Source organism: Conger conger, chromosome 10 (assembly GCF_963514075.1).
Source record: "Conger conger chromosome 10, fConCon1.1, whole genome shotgun sequence".
Classification (NCBI taxonomy): domain Eukaryota; kingdom Metazoa; phylum Chordata; class Actinopteri; order Anguilliformes; family Congridae; genus Conger; species Conger conger.
Window position 1 is genome coordinate 34,512,177 of NC_083769.1, and position 17,755 is coordinate 34,529,931.

Consider the following 17,755-nt stretch of genomic DNA (forward strand, 5'->3'; position numbering starts at 1 on the left):
CTCAGACAGCCTACAGCGGAGCAATAACAGAGCGCTGTAGACCAGTGTGTGACCGTAACCTGGGGGCTCACGTGTGGCCCAGGTCTGCCTCTGAGAGTGAAGGGCATGGGTCTGCCTGGCTCTCTTCAGCGCTGTGCCCACCTACACGCATGTACAGCACCAGTGTGCCTGAGAGAGAGCTCTCCACTTTAATAAGGGGCAGCTGCAGAGCCAGTTCCCAGAGCTTTGGTCAAACACAGTCTTCCTCAGTCTCTCCAGAGTCACAAATAAAACCGGCTTAATGAACAACATCACAGACATCATCTTGTACCACTCTCTCACACAGAGTTGCACAACGTTTTCATTTCTGTGTTTGTTTGTGTGTTGTTTTCGCAGAAATAGCACGTGTGTCAGTAAAAGCAGGCTCTTGCTTTGTTCTTATTACCAACGTAGAGTTGGGTTGGGTGCTCCTGTCTCGGTGTGCAGGGGCAGTGCGCGTCGGTTGAACAGCGCGGAGGCCATTGGCTCTGCTCGACAGCTTATAGGAGGCGACTGCATTTCATTAAACGGCGGGCCGGCCCCTCCCCAGCCGCCCGGGCCAAATAAAACCACGTCTGGCTGAATGTGGAAATGCGCTGAGCTGCTAATGGAGCCGGGGCCCCCAGTACCTCCTCTCTCTCCTCCCTCTGCGTGTTTACTTTAAACAGACACTCCGTGTACGCTCCTGTGAGCGCTCTGGGGTGAGCCATGGGAGGGCCGGGAACTGAGCGGGGGGGTATGGGGTATGGGAGGGGTAGGAGGGACGAGAGATGGACCTGAGAGGGCCTGGTGGGAGGGCGTGGCGAGGGTGGGGTTGTAGAGGGCAGGGGGATGGGACAGGTTCCCTCAGTATCTTCTCTCTTTATACCACCAACAATTCAAACAACTGTAGAACATCCTTTGGGACAAAAGATACATTTACATTTACAATGTTACTCTTTTTGTTATATTATATATGAAATATTTTATCGCTATTCATGTTGTTGTTTTGGTAGATCTGAAAGGTAAATAGAGATGAGAGGGATGTGGAGGGTTTGTGTTTCGCAGGCCTGACGCGATGGCGTTCTGTTAAATGCTATGCAGATGTTAAACGCAGATGTTGACTACAGGACAAAGTAACAGCTGGCGCAGAAATCTGTGGGAGATGTTTCTCTACATCCTAACATTAGGAAGATAACAAACGGCTTTGTGTTTGTTGTTTGACGTTTTGAAATGTAAGCCGTGCGCAACCATGTCAACCTCCCAAAATACGCCGGCATACAAAGTGCTATGTTGAGTCCCCTAATCTAAAGGGCATATTTGTATGTAATTTTCATCAATGATAGAGAAAATTGTCATCATTAATCACTAAGATAATAATGCACTTCCTCATATTTTAGAATAAAATTGTCCCCACAGGAATAATCCAATTTTGGTTGAATATAGCCATATTTATGGCAGATGCTATTGATTATACTGTAGATGGCACCTGACAGAGTTTCAAAGTGAAATCATAAAACTAGTTGTTCTTTTTTCTTTTTTTGTCGAAGTCACAGACCACACAACTCCCTCAGTTAATCAGAACCCCACTCTTCGAATAAAAGAAAGGACGAGTGGTACCAGAAGTTTAAATTTAAAACAGTATTGGGATCCATGGTTCCAGCTTAATGAAAAGAATAGCACTACATGTATCAATGCCCTCTCATTCAGTTTGTTTCTCTTCTCCCCAGACTCAGAGCCGGATGAAGCTGATTGCGGACAACTACGACGATGACCACCATCCTCCTCATCACCTTCATCATCCCCACCACCCTCACCCCCAACACCCTCAACATGTCCAACACCCCCACCCCCAACATCCACCCCACCCCCACCCCCAGCATCCGCCCCACCCCCATCCCCAGCATCCGCCCCACCCCCACCCCCAGCACCCGCCCCACCCCCAACACCCACCCCACCCCCAGCAGCCCCCGCACCCACACCACCGTGGCCCCGCCCGTGGCCCCCCCCATACCAACCACCGTCCTTCTCCTGATCAGGTCAGTGTTGGTTCTGTCTGCTTCAGACCATGTTTGTCTCTCTGTTTATGTAAGGAAATAATGGCCACACACTGCTGTGAATGCTCCCTGGTGATATTTATTAGAGTGAACTAGACAGACAGGCGACAACGACCAAACAGGTCGAAACGTTGTCTGTCCAGCTCACTTAATACAGCATTTACAGCAGTGTCAGCAGTATTATTTCCTTACTTTGCATTCTTCATTTTTACCTAGCAACTGGGCTAAATACTTTAGATGTGTGCTTGCTTCTATTATACTAACAAATTTGTCTGTGTTTATACCTTAAATTTATGTTTTTGAAGGTTTATATACTTGTTATCAAGTCGTTTTCAAAAGCATGAACACACATTTTACATTGTTCACCAAATTACGTATGAGCTCAGCTTTCAACTGCCTCGGTTTGACACACGATTCCTAATTCCTTTTTCATAATGCAATTTTATGACTGTGAATAGTAGTGGTGTTGTTGTCATCACTGGAAATCTTTAGTAGTAGCTCAAGCTGCTAAACAGGTGAATTAACCACATGTGCGTAATATAATAGAAAAATCCCCACTTTTTTGAAACAGAGGATAATTGATCTAATTTAGAGAAGTCTTCAGGGCAGTATCTGCCAGACAGCTTTGAACTGCGGGAGGTTTGTAACGCAGAATGCACCACATATCACACCTTTACCTTGAGAGCAAACAAATGACTGCACTTCAAATCCCCATTGTTATCATTACCACAATGTTTCAATTAATCTTCCCTTGTGATGAAGGACTTAATTACAGGGTGTCAGATGTGGTGTCTGGAAGGCAGCCTTCAGACACCTCCGCAACAAACCATTCCCTGAAAAAAGGACTAATAAAGCTATGATTTATCTTACACAGGAGAGTCCCTACCCAAAGTATAGAGGCTCTGTTAGGATGAATGTTTGATTTGTGTGACATTATGTGATCCAGGATTGCATGAACCGCTGCAGGAAGAAATATATTTAAATATAAACAAAGTTTCCCTGGGGATGCCTTCGAAAATCACCACCTGGCCCTTTGACAGCATATTTGACTGTTGCCTTCAATGAGCAGAGCCTTGGTAGTTACTCTCTTTCTGTGCCCAGAACGGTGTCATTGTTCACCGATGAGCGTTTAGAGAGGGCTCTTTGGTCCGTGCTGCAACGCTGAAACACATTCAGTCCCCCCTCCCACTCTGTGAGGCCTCCAGAAGAGGCCCCGTGGGGAATTTCCACCAAAGACAAGCTTCTTGTTCAAAACTTTTATTGGTGGTGACACATAGGATTATGCACCGAAGGCATGTTTTGATGTTGTTGTGAAAACAACAACTAAGCCAAGACTCAAGTGAGCTGAAGGTTACAAGATGTCAGAGTTCCTGCTACTGTAGTGCAGCTCTGAAGGACGTGTCTGCAGCTTTCAGCAGCTGGCCCCAAGGCATACCCACACACAATTTTTACATTTACACACAATTATAAAGTTAGGAGAGAAAGAAATCTCCATAATGCGATTATTATCCATCCGAACAATCGCATCTGCTGGTTGAGGCCTGGGTAAGATATTGTTTAAATGTGACTCATTGTTCCCAGCCTCTTGTTTCCCAAGCTGGTATTGCGAATCCGCCGATTGGTCAATTTGTCTGCTTTCGTTAACTGCAGGCGTCATTGGCTAGCATCTGCATCATGTCGCCCTCGTCACATTCTGTCGGGTCAGTTTGGAGACTGATGGACCACTTCTGCGGTTTTGTTGACCTCATTCACCAGTGTTGGTCCCAGAAGTGAAACCACAGAGGATGTTGGCAGTCATTTAAATGTAAAATGGTCAGCTTCCACTATTGTTTTTTTATTATTCTTATTATTTTCTCATTGCTCTGACTGCCTTCTATTTTGAAAGAAGCTTTAACCTTCAGCATTCACTAATGGGCATGGTGTCTGCATGCTACCAACTGCCAGCAGGGAGTAAACGACTTTACTGATTTTGGAAAATGCTAGTGTGCAATAGCTGCCATTATGTGGCTGAAAGTGGTCTCCATGTTTCAAATGTTCCAAAACTAAGTTATTCCAATGCAGAATAACAATATTATACTTTGCACACAAGCATATGCGTATAGTGGACCTTAGTACACCTTCTGATGTCTTCAAATAAGACTTAAATTGACCCTTAATGGAATTTAAGCAGGGAGCCCACCTTAGAAACTCATTTTGATAAAGCAGCCACTCATGGGCTTTTTACTGTATGCCATTTGAACATGAATTTATCTTTACTGTGGTGAGAAAGCCATGTCAATTGGTACATGCCTAACCTGTACCAGGATTACAACAGATAAATAAAAAAATTAATCTGTCAAAATTTCTGTGTTAATGCATGCAATTCATTTGAAAAGGTTAACACTTATATATTCTTAAATTGCCCTAAAGCCTGAAATAATGGACATTTTAAAATCACGTTATTCATATTTCCTTTGCTTGTATGCTTTTTTGCGCTGACAATTGACTCTGAGGCAGCAGCCTGGAAGGCTGAGTTTTGGGGTTTATGCGTAGCTCTGGTAATTCATTCAGTCATATGAAATCTTAAATATTAAATGTTACATACTGTAAATATCTATTGCATTAACATCATGCAACATTATTTTGTAGTAACATTATTTATTGACCTAACTTAGCTATAATATCATAGCTACAGTGAACATCTGAAAGCAAAGTTTCAAAAAGAGGCAAGCAACTGTTCCATCAGCAGCCTACGGAATATTTTGAACCATCTGTAGAATAACACAATCGCTTCTAAATCTTAAAGAAACAGGGAAGTGCTGCTAAAATGGAATATGTACTGTAAGTCTGTAAGAAAATCTTATTGCATGCTGTGTTAGGTCAAATTCCAACTGGAAAAGTTAAAACTGAAGTTACTCTTAAATGCAAGCTGTATAAATATGCAGCCTGGAGATTTGGGGGAGTCACACTATGTGAGTGGCAGGTCATTTGCAGAAAGCTGTAGTCACTGAGGCCTATGGACAGGGCAGCTCAGTGTGATGTGTGAGAGAGGTGCCGTGTGGTTCTGCAGTGTGAGAGCCAGCAGTACCATAGCTGCTAACCTGACCGCTTCATTCTGAAAAGCACTTCTTATTTACTCTATGCTCGTTTCAAGGTTTTGGTGTGCAGACATGTTCCAGTATCTCTGTAATTCTGACTTCCGTAAAGTATCATCATAAGTAAATAAGACAATCAAGCAAGTAAGCTAACATATAAAGTACATTATGATATCCTACTGAATCTGTTTGGACAGACATATGAATTATCAGGGCAGGTGGGATTTTATTTATTTATTGCCGATAACAGATTGCAGATATTATTTCTTCTTCAAAATGTATCCCTTCCCTTGAAGCAAATTCTTTGGTTAACTACCCTAAACAGAGTCATCTGTAATCACATTGATCAGATCTTCTCAGACTGTCATCAGGTTGTCTGTTTTAAGATGAAAAATTGGCTGGCGTTTGCGCTGTTATGTTTACACCTGCCGTGTATGACGCTGTGAGTGCGTCATACACCGTAACATCATGTGCCCCATATTTTAACCCTAATTAAGTCTGGGTTTTACAGAGCCTGCTAATGCCGTGATTCAGTTTAATTCCTGATGCATTGCACTACTCCCCAGACATTCTCACATCCTACCAGTGACTAAGAGCTGATGACAATGGGGTTTGTGATGCCTTCCTCATTTCTGTCCACACATTTAGTGTAGGGTAGAAGTGGGAAGGCAAACGCTTTACAGAGATTCAGCATCTGAAGTCTTGGGATATTTGCAGTGCTAGTTATGGATTCGATGCGTTTAACTTGTGGAAGAACCTATGCACTTGTAAATCGCTTTGGATTAAAAGTGTCTGCCAATGACAAAACATGTAAATGTAAAAGTCGGTAGCCTCGTTCGCCTCCTCGGCAGACTTGTTGATCGTGTGCGGTCACTTTGACAGAGCCCAGCTTGGCACACTCTGGAATACATTTATTAAGTCTGCCCCACATTTGGAAGTTCATCTGAGGTCACAGACAGACCTTAGACAAGAATGTTTTTCTTTAAACAAAGTCGTTTTGATCTATTCTATATCAGGGTGTGATTAATCACCCTTTTGTTTCTAAAAACAAGTATTTATTTCCTGGGATCCCTCCCCAGTCTTCACCAAATCAGCACCTCATTTCAATGAATGAACCGTGAGCTACACTTGCCAGACTCTTGGAGTCTAGTGATGGATGATGATGAAGCTTGCTCCACTCTCTGTCCTGAGAGACAGTTTCAAAGGTAAATAAATACACGCAAAAATACTTTTAAGTCATTACAGTTTTTTTGTTAATTTTGCAACTATAACAACCGATTATTAAAAAAATAATAATGGTGCGGACGTTCTTGTGTAGTCTTGTGGGGAAGCTTTGCAAGTGGGCGTGATATTTATTTCACTGTTTTTGCAAATGGAATAGAATGACTACATCATCAGCTGTGTTGCTGACAAGCAAGTTCTTTATGGGTGAATGGATTGTCTTGAAACCCTCTTAATCAAAATAAAGGTCAGTTCCAATCAAACAGGAATGAATCTTCCAAGCAGAATCTGGTACTGTGGCACAAATAACATTCTGAGACTTCAAGGGCAGGCACAGGATGGTAATGATGTCAGCTTGTTGCAGAGTGTGACTAAACTGGCTGTACCTACTGTACCTATGTTTGGGCTTAACTCTACATATGGGCTTAACTATATATATATATAACATATGGGATTCTAAAAATAATACTTCAAAAATAAAACTTCTAAATCAAATGATCTTCTCTTTTCAATTTGTGTGAATATATTTAAATTGCCCAAACAAATAGTACAATTCTCACCTCTAGCCTGGATACCCCTCATTTCAGGCTACACATTTCCTGTGTCCTAGATTTTGGGCCCATATGGCCATCATTTTGTGGAATCATTGAGTTACACTCTTTGTTTAGATAACTTTATGGTTTCGGATGAATCCATGTCCAATTGTTCCTACTCTAAACTACCTCTAAGCAATGCCTCCTTTTCATCACCATGACTTTTCTGTTGTTGTTTCGAGAAACCAGAATGGAATTGCATTTGATTCATGATGAACATAATTTTGATTTTGATTTATCTACTCACCCCATTCGCTGGCAGCAGTAAGGATATTGTGAATGGTCGCAGTGTTTAAATACAAATTGTCACTGCGTCCAAAAGCAATGTGGTAAGAAGATTAAACAGTCTCCTCTGCCATCTCCACAATGTTGTGGCTGCCAGTGCCAACATGCCTTCATGCCAGAGTTTAGTGTCTCCTACATTTCTGTTACCTTTGAAAATGGGATTCAAAGCCATATTCCCAGGACTCCCTTGTGTTCTTTGCCTGCGTTCTGACCCTGAAATGCCCACACAAAGGGAGTATCACAAGTCAAATTCTGTGGGATGTATTTTTTTTTTCTGCTGTCACTAAGCAGCGCCCATGTACGCACGCATGCACACACACACACACCCCCTCGCTGTCCTCACTCCTACACATCATCTCCCATTAAATATAAATTATGTTTACAATGAAAACAAATGTTCTGTAGGAGCCATTTGCATAAGTTACTGTCCATGCATAATCACCAAAATATTGTCATTTTCCTTTATGCAAAGTCAGAATCCTATTTCAGTAGAAGTCAGTTCTGTACTCTGGAGTACTGTACTCTGGAGTGCTGCTCTGCACAGTAGGCAGGACTCTGAGATGGCATTTGTACTGATGCTGGGTCACCTGCACCTCTACATTAGGCTCTGGTGTGCACAGATTGTGATTAGCCTGTTGAAATGAATGTGAATCTAATCTGTGGGCCTCGGATTGTACTGTACAAGGCCTGCTCCAAAGGTGTATGGTCCAGTACACAAGGCAAAGGCTGAGAATGGAGCGTAAGTTCCCTTTAACAGTTCTGTGAAACAGAATGAGATTATTGCCAGGATTCTGGCACAGAGACTTACTACAGAAATAGAAAACAGCTATAAAATGTTTATCAGAGTTAGAATTACTTTTTTTTTGTTTTGTTTTTTTGTTCCCTTTTCCTGGTGTACTGTCTTCAGATCTATAAAAAGTAGCATATGGAGTTTAGTCAGACTTGCTTTAAGTTATATTTTGGCCGTGTTTAGGTTCCCTGTCAAATGTATTCACTAAATTCCACAGTATGCGAGTTATGCGTCCTAACATCTGGTTTTTAATAACAGATGAAACCTGCAGTGTTTCTATGCAGACAGATGTAATGGTCCTGCCAATATGCAAAGACAGAAGTGGTGTCTTCTTCAATTAGATCTTTCATTTTCACAACGCTCTCTGCATAGTTTCAGCATAAAGAAAAGGTCAAAGTCCAGACTGTCCAGAGAAAAGGCCTAAAACTATCGCTGGATAACGTATCCCCACAACATTTTGAAGAGACAGCATGTTTTATGTCGCAAGGAGAGACAGGAAGGGACACAGAACGTATTTAATGCTGAAGAAAGCGTCCTGAATTGCTGTCTCCCTTTTATGGAGCAGTGGTGTCAATGTGGAAGGTCTGAAATCGGAACAGTTTATAATTGGCTTCCAGTGGTACAGTTGATACAGTAATTAGGGAAAGCATGTTGTTATGGATAACGTGCATACTACTTACCATATACAATTTCTGTCTACTGCCATTTCTGTTCATAATGGTGTGGACTTGACAGTGGTGTTCCAGAAAAGGCTCCATAACCCCGTACATCGTGAAGAGCTCAGCCTCCAGTGGACTAACCGCTTCTCATTCTGCTGTTTTCATGCTGACGTCCTGCGACACCTCACGACGCCCACTGACAGGATGATGAGGAGGGCATTTGGGCGTAACTCTTTCCGTGAACCAAAGCTCCAGTTTTGTTCTGAGGGGTGAGTGCTCTCTCTGTCTTATTTTCTTCAGTGTGCTGGACCGTTTCTCCACTGCTGCTGTAGGATGACCAAAGGCTGCATGTATGTTTTTTGTGAGATTGGTAGACGGTAGTGTAGGGATGCTGCTGTTGTATGATGCTTCTTCCCATGCTATAATCCATGAACTATAATGCGGAATCAAGTGTTTTCAGATTAGCATTACCAGTGCTCGGGAATTCTCCATATTAATATCTTGAGGTGTAAACTGTGACTAAGTATGTAGTTGAAGATTTAAAAGAACATAGTACTGTTCTCTGATTACCTTACAACTGAAGACTAATATACTGTATACACTGTGATTTAACATGTATATATTTTAACATGTGTATATAATCTTAACAAGAAATGTATTTAAAATTTATGGCAAAGGTATTCATACGGTAAGTAAGTGAACCCCAGGGAAATTACGTAATCTGGCCAACCACGGAAATTTTCCTAGCAAGGACAGGTTATGAATGTTTGGACTCTCTCCCGGGGTTTTTTATCATTGAAAAACTATATAGTATTTGCATTTTAAAGCTGCTTTTTTCTCACAACTTCATGATTCAATGCGTTTCTGTAGGCTGTGGGAGTTAGACTGAGATGTGGTTGCACGAGCACTGGATTTGAGATGAAAAGTCTGCAGAATTACTTTGCAGCACACTTGATTATTTTCATTGCTCTGCACATTATTGTTGCATTTTTTCTGTCAGTATGTTAGTTAATGAATTTCTATTGTTATTTCCTGAGAAAAGGAAAACATTTACACATGAACTTTAATTAAGGAAAGACAGAATTAGTCTGACTGTACCTGCCGTCGCATACTGACTCCAGAACATTTTTACACAAACCTTCGACCTCTCCTTGTGTGTTAGTGTGTGGTGTAAATAAGTAGAATCCTAAAGCATGTTCCTTTTTTTGAGAAAGCATATAATCACATATGTTAACATAATTCCCATTCTGTGGATTATTGTCAAGCGCCCCATAGCTTTAGTATAGTTTTTTTTTTTTTTCAAAGGTTTATGAGGCTAAAAGTATTGGTTGGAACAAGTAGTTTCAATGGATTTATTCAAATTAATACATGGAATGCGCTAACTTACTGCGCTAATTAGGCATATTTGAAAAGCACTACTTTTCAGCATACAATACATTTGTAAAAGCTTCTCCATCAGTAGAACAGTCATGTCCACTATTTTGAGTTTGAGTGGGCCAAACTAGAATTTCTGCAATTATCTGTGAATGAAAATGTACATGATCAGATGCAAAGGTAAGTATATACTGTACTATAAATCTGCAACATGATGTGTGTTTTAGTGCTAGTCTATACCATGTGTACCATTACAGCATGGCCATGCATGACTAATTGATTGTTTGCAAACAGACTTTGGCATTGTGATTGTTTTCTCTGGCTCAAGATATATGGAAGACCGATCACTCAATCATAGCTGAACATGTCCAAAATAACAAAGGCCATTTTGTTCAAATTATGGTGACTAAAAATGACGAATTATGGCCGCTATCTTGTGTAGCATTAAAGAGTGAATTAGTGTTGAGGATCAATTTTGTGCTCTAACCAAAGCCTCTAAATTGTCCAATTCTCACGCATTTCGGCCATTTCATGCTGGCTTTTCAGTGGCTTAGATAGTGAGCAGTATGTTATACATGGAAGTACATGGAGTATAATTGAAATGTGTGCCTTTTAAAACATGAAATATCTCAGACAAACCAACTAGGCATTTTTCTCATTTGGACTTCATTTGGACAGAAACTTCCAAACATCAAGACAGCCAGTGAAGAGATAGTAGCAAGCAAATATTTACATTTTGGTATCTAGGAATGTCATATCTTTTTTACCTGTTATTCCGACCAGTCCACACTGTGTGAGTGTGCACCTACCTAACAAAATGAGAGCCATACCCCAGGAACTAAGTATGCATGCATCAGGAAAAATGCTTAAATGCCCCCCCCCCCACCCCTTGTATTTGGCCCCCAATAAGTTTGGCCTCATGGGCTCTAGTTTGGGTCTCCCTGCACTAGAATGATACTGAGCTGCTTTTTAGCTGCCCCTATTGTTTCCACCATGTGTTTTACATGTTAATGCAGTCTACCTGACAGCGCAGTGCCGACCTGCACAGTGAAACCCAGACCTGTGCTTAATCCTGCGCCCATGCAGAGGTAAACTCTATACCCCCTTAGTTACTCTGAATAACTTCCCGTGTCCCCTCAATGCCTTTGTAGTAAAATAATCTGGCCAGATTTGCTTCAACAAATTGATATGCCCCGATTCTTTTATCTGTGGAAACATCTATCCAGGAAAATGATTTTGTATATACTATGTGCGAAAGTGGCTGAATTATTATCCATTATACTGAGCGAACACATGGAAGACATAAAATGGAGTGTTATTACTTGGGCTCAATACGGCTGCCTAATCCTGCCTTCCTGTCTTTTAGTAACCTGCCGTTAATATTAAAAACATAGATGACTAACTGTGATAGACACAGGATTTGGTACTTGATGTAGAGGTTTAATGGGGTCTTGCTTTGGCAGTTTGACATTTCCCAAAAGGCGGGGTAATTCATATGTTATGTAACAGCCAGGAACACAGAAGCTCTTTTCTGATTGGCTGATTCCATGTTTCTGTTTTAGGGTGTTAATTATGCACATTTGTTTACTTGCTTGGCTTCTGGAACTCTATTTAATTAAGAATGTTATTCCCTTAAAAAAAGTGAGAAATGTATTTCTGTAAAAGCTACTCACTTATCCTACCATGAAGGTTCTGTATGTACTTTATGAGTAGAAGTGTCCTCCAAATTTGAAGAGACATATTTGTTCCTATATGTTTATAGTATGCACATCTTCCAAGTTTGAACAGAAATATTTGCTCAAGCCCTTTGAAGGGTTTGGCCTTGAAATTATAGCTTCCAAGTATAAGGCTCTGGTTAAAAAAGAATGATGTTGGCTCAATAATCAGCTTGCTCCCATCATTGTGTGCAGTCTATGACTACTAGGATCAGCTCATACAGGAAGAGGAGAGGCCTCCCGATGTGGCCGCAAAGAAATCACAGACACCACAGATTTAGCAGAAATTTCAGGCAAGAATTGTCTGATTCAAGGAAAGTAATCATTTGACTGCAGAACAATAAATAAATCACAAGTTATTTTGGGGGAAAAATAAAGGCATATATAAATTCCACTTTATGCATTCTAGCTGTTACCATGGTAAAGCTAAATGCATTGTGGCCATTGCATCAGCTGTGTATGTGGATGGATTTATAATCTGCCGTGTACAAAATGGAGGCAGTGAGGAGGCATGACTGTAGGGACACACCGTGTTGTGAGGAGGAAAGGCTTGGCTTCTGTTCATATACCTCGTCATGCATGGGTGCCTGAGCATCACAGCCTCTCTCTGACTATCAGCCATCCCTCGTTTGTCTGTCAGAGTAACGGCTGCTCAGGGGCTAGTCTAGGTGTCTACTCTGACACCTAATGTTTTACCTGCTTTTTCCTTTCTAAATTGTATTAAGCTACCTTGGCTGAAGAAGACATTGTCACTTTAAAGTTTTTTATTTGTGCAAGTCAAGACGCCTAAGGGCTTTTAAATATCTTGTTGACGCTTAATTGATGCCTGCCTTAAATAGGTGTTGGACAAGCTGCAATTTTCCTTCTTTGTTCCTTTCAGCGTTTTGTTTAGAAGTGCAGACAGACTGCAGGCCAAGAAGCAATTAGGCTGAATCCAGGAAGGTACGGAAACATGGGGGAGGCGAATATTCTCTCCCATTTCTAATCAGGTTTGGTCACACTAATCACTATCCAGATACAATGTAGAGAATGTGAAATAGCTGGAGAACTTGGCCCGCACACAGAGGGGAATGAGCCATGAGAATGAAGCAGTTCTGACACAGGTAGGCAGAGCCTGCCAAGGCCTACTGACCCCTCACTTCAAACAAATGTTTTCACAGCGTTTCTGGCCGCCTCAGACAGTGCAGCAGTTTGGGGCGGGATTTGGTGGAGTCTGTTTCTCATCTAATGCTCTGGTAGAGTACCTGCCAGTGGCACTGTAGTGACAGAGTTATTGCAGCCAGCCTTCTATGTTACTGAAGATGAGAAAGGCTCTGAACATGCTCGGGAAAAGCCCTTCTGTCACGTGGTCCCTGCCTGGCTCTGACTGCCCTAATGTCAGCTGCCATGCGCCGTGGGTTCACCCCACAGCCACACACTCTGGCTGTGCTACTCCTTCATGTTCCCGCCTAGGGGCAGTCACGTTTTTCATCTCAGTCACCCTTTCCTAAATCATATTTTTGACTGGGGACGTGGGCTTTCATTTGTTTGAATTAGGACCTTCCTCGGCAGAGAGGTATTTTTTCCATTTAGAATCAGTAATTGTTTCAGATTTTTAGTTTTGCGGATAGTTTCCTTTTCCTTTTTTTAACATGACACGTGCAGCCTCGGTTGCCTGTAGCCTTTGTGAAAGATGAGACGTTTGTATTATTGTTCCCCTTGCCGATCCTGTTTGTTTACTTTTTATGTTTTCGTCCAGCTGTTTTTAGGTCCCCTGTGGGCTTGAGGTGAGGCGGTGTGGCCGTGTGGTTGGCTTGGAGCTCGATCTGGAACCTTAACTGCAGAGGGTGTTTTCCTTCTTTCTGTCTAGCCTGTTTCAGGGCGGGGATGGAGGGGGGGGGGCCTTCAGCATCACCTGCCCCCACAGGGGTTATGGGATGGATTTTATGCTACTTGGTTTCCATAGAAGCTCCAGCAGTAGGGGTGAAAAGGGAACCAGATCTTCAGCAAAAGCAGCTCTCTTTGCCTCAACAAACTACTGAGGATACTTTATATATTTATCATGTTGAGTATTTTAATTATTATATATTAATAATTAAAATATTCATTATTTTATTTTTCTTTCTGTTCAATTACGCAGAACTTCAAATGTCAGGTGATACGGAAATTTGTTTTGCGTGATTAAAGGGACCTATTTAAGACCTGAAAACAATGACTCCACTGTTTATTTTCAGTGTCAAGTCTGCGTTTGTTTAAGGCTTTATCTGCATTATGCGTTTATGCTTGCTTTACTAGAAAAAACAATTGGATATTTAATGTAGCCTGGTTGCGTTTATAGGCAATTTAGTGTTGCAGAACAGTCTGCAACAAGCGTTGGCTTTTCCTATGAATGCAAACGGAAAAGTATGTTGTTGATCTTTAGAATTCAAATGCTCCCTTGACCTGCTTAGCAAAACCTTTTTATAAGCATATACAGTTCTAAATTAGCCTGCTTTGATTTTGCTCAATGATAATGGTAGCAGTGCCAATGGGGTTTTTGGTATGAGAACTGATGAAATAGTGGAACTCTACTGTACTGTACCAATCTAATTTTATACTTGCGTTATTGTGGGCACTATAAGCAGCTCCCGATATCCCTACATCAGTGTCACGTGTGTATATTCTTCACCATTTAATCATGCTGTTTATAAAAAATATTTAAAAAGAGAAGGATTGGGTAAGTGTTTAGTCATATCATGAGCAATTCAGAAACTGAGAGACCTCCCTCAGAAGTGGTGAAGGGAGCAAGAGGTCTGTGATGTTTGAAAACACTTAGAGATGGCCTAATAGGCACTTTGAAGATGTCGGTTTAAATCTTTTTTCAAGCCCAAATTTTGGCAAGTAAAAACACCAAAAAGAGAAAGAGCAGTTGTTGACAACTGCTTTACTCCCCAACATCTGAGTTCAGAACACCATCCGGTCTTCACACTCATTTACTGAACCGCGACCAGGTGGCCCAGAGGCAAGCTCCTGTTTGCCATGGAAGGCCAGTGGCCTTGCTTCTCTGGCCCTTTCAGGTGGTGTCATAGCTGTCAATCAACTCCGGCTTTCAAGCACCCCTGCGTCCTGCCTGCCCTGTGGCTTGTTTTTTTATTGCCCACTATTTGTGTTTCCTGTTAAATAGGCTTGTTGAAATAGTTACACCTGCAGGTCTTTAATGTCACGAGCCGCAGGAGCTGCCCTGGAGGCAGTGACACAGCACGCCGCTATGCTGCAGGGGGTGCGGGGGCCTGTGTTTGTACACTGAAGAGATGGAGGGTCTTTAACTTTTTATCACTCACTGGCCCCTCCATTCAGAACAACCCCCTCTGGGACTGTAATTAGGCTGCGAAAGGTATTGGGGCATAGGGATTCCAGAGAAGGGGGGAGAAAAACACTTCTTCAAAACTCAGGGAACCAAACCAATCTGGGGATTCTGGAAAATGTCACGGGGAGGTGTGTGGGGTGGACAGGGGGGTGTTGGAGGTCTGTACTTTCTGTGCTGTTTCGCCCCCTGCTAGGTGCTTCTGAGCATACTGCCTGTGTTGCCAGTAACACAAGCCAGGCTCTCTACCAGCTTCATCTCTGACCAGCCAACTCTCAAGACTCCTCAACCGCTTTCCTCGCAATCAGAATCTCTCTGGCGATGGGCAATATAAGACCAAGTTTTTTAAAATTCCCACCTGCCAGTCAAAAGTGCTCTGCCTTTAAAATTAATTTGTGGTAATAGCACCATTTCCCTTCCCACCTGACTTCCAACTCTGTTTTTGTAATTCATGAACATGGAAAAACAGAGAATTGTGGGTAATTGCTGAGAAGGAGGTTTGTGTAATCTTGTTAGCTTTATTTTCTTTTAAGTGTGTACTTTCCTAGCTGTGTTTTCTGTGCATTACATAGACTGGGCTTCATGGGTTAAATGAGAATTACTAACCTCTCATACTCAAATAGGCCTTTCTTAGGCCTTCTACAATATGTCTTAAAAGGCAGTCTCAAATTGGGTAATAAAAAGTAAACATTTATGATCAAGATTGACATAGATGGAAATGGAATGATGGAAAAACAACAGTTAATGTATTTTAAGAAGTAATTCCAGAAGAATTCCCTTATTTTCATTTTATAATGTATTCAAGGTATGTCTCTGACATGGGAAGGGTCTTGGGAAAAAAACAGCAGGGATTTATTTTTTTGTGCCCTGAAACTGCAAAGGCATTGTGGGTGTTGTATATTTGAGTCCTTTTGGGAATCAGGCATACAAAACTCTACAAATACATTAACCAAATGCACTTTTTAAACCATAATCACTCAAAAACGTCAGTTAATCGGTTAAATAATAAAAGGTTTATGGGTTTTACTGTTTTTCCCCTGCCCTCCTTTTGCATTTTTTGCACCTTATTCAGACAGGAGGAAAGCTGAGAGGATAACACAGGGAGGGCATATCACAGTGCAGAAAGTGGCAGCCTGGAATCAAACCCTTGCATCCATATATGAGTTTGAGGTTAACTACCTTACAGACCATAGCCTCAGTCTTGCTCTTGCACGATAATGTGAAATTGATTGGATTTATCAACAAAAACAAAAGAAAATGAAACTATTTTATTGATATTCTTACTAAAATGAGGATGTTGTTCTTAATCATGATTCTTCTTCATCATTTTTTGTGTGCCAGTTATTGGACCAGGAAAAGGTATCACAGAATTTTCATAGTTTTGTTTGCCTGACGATTTTAGTAAGCAGCTGATTGACAGGATATTTGACTAGGCGTGCTGGGACCAGTCACCTGCTGCTTTGGGGAGATCCAGGAGAAGTGAGGACCGTAGAAGGAGCTCAGAAGATGATATGTCCAAGCTGTGGCACAGAGCTGGCTGTAACCAGATCTCAAATGGGTCTTTAAAACGAGCCATCATCCACAGTTCTAGTTGTCTGGGGCTGAGCTGTGTACCTGCTTTAGGGGGTACTGAAAGGATTCCTCTGGCGTTCGGAGAGTGCAGAGTACTGTGCTGATGAGGGAATGGGCTTTTTAGCTTTCACAAATCAGTGCCAGCGCTGCAGGCTTCTTGTGCGTTTCCTCTTCGTCTGAAGTGTGGGTGAAGGGCTCTCTGTCGTGTCTTTTATCTGTCCCTCGGAAAAAGCCGCACTTGTAAAGGGTACATTCAGCAGCGGATTAGCCCCAGCGAGGGAGTCGCTTCGTCTTACACGCGCGTTGCCAAGTGGGGCTCTCTCTTCCTCCGCCTGCTTGGCTGTCCCGCACTATGTGAGGGCTGTAATGGAGAATCGCTCAGAGCGTGGTTTCGCCCCAAGTCCCTTGTCCCACAAACCCTGAGAGCGAAATTCAATGTGGTTCTTTATGCACGCGTGGAATCGAGGTGCAGCCAGGAGGTCCGGGCCCAGCACGGCACTTCACAAGTGCAGAACCAGGGCCGCTGTCCCCAGAGCTCTGAAAAAGGGCTGACAGGGGTTTCTTTTAGCACGTCGTCTTCCCCGAAACAGGAGACGCCGTGCCAAGCATAAGCCCAGGCACAATCCGATCTGTCTGCGTTTGGGGCAGGGTTGCATGTTTTCAGTTTGTTGCTGAGGGAAGCTTGAATGAGATGGCACTGCACTTCAACAGTTAGCGGTTTCACGAAACACGAGGTTGATGATCCGATACGAAGCAGCTCCTGTAATGCAACAGCTCTTTCCTCAATACTTCCTGAAGAATAAATTAATTCAAGTCAGAGCGGCATTGTCATGCAAATCACACATCTCGGAAATGTGTGTAATGATTCAGTTTAACAATGTACTGATTGAGTTGTGAGGACCTCACAGACTTGACCACTAACATACAGTGTGGTTTGTTTCCTTGCTCTCAGATTATACGCTCCTGTTGCTCCTGATATAAAGCCAACAGGTTTGATACAATCTGTGTGACACAGTCGCCACAGTGGAGCTAATGTACAGAGATTGTAATGAATTGTGTTTATTAAGATCAGAGGCCTCAGAGTTCCTGTCAAAAT

General features: G+C 42.2%; 1 protein-coding gene across 1 annotated transcript in view; it reads left to right on the forward strand.

The window, feature by feature from the left end:
- LOC133139518 (ERC protein 2-like) overlaps positions 1–17,270 on the forward strand; it is a 195,134-nt gene extending 177,864 nt beyond the window's left edge. Inside the window, exons 17-19 of the mRNA XM_061259094.1 lie at positions 1,728–1,855; positions 1,962–2,036; positions 16,892–17,270. Of these exons, the coding sequence (XP_061115078.1) occupies positions 1,728–1,855; positions 1,962–2,036; positions 16,892–17,270 (582 nt within the window). The remainder of the gene's footprint in view (positions 1–1,727; positions 1,856–1,961; positions 2,037–16,891) is intronic.
- The last annotated feature ends 485 nt before the right edge of the window (positions 17,271–17,755 follow it).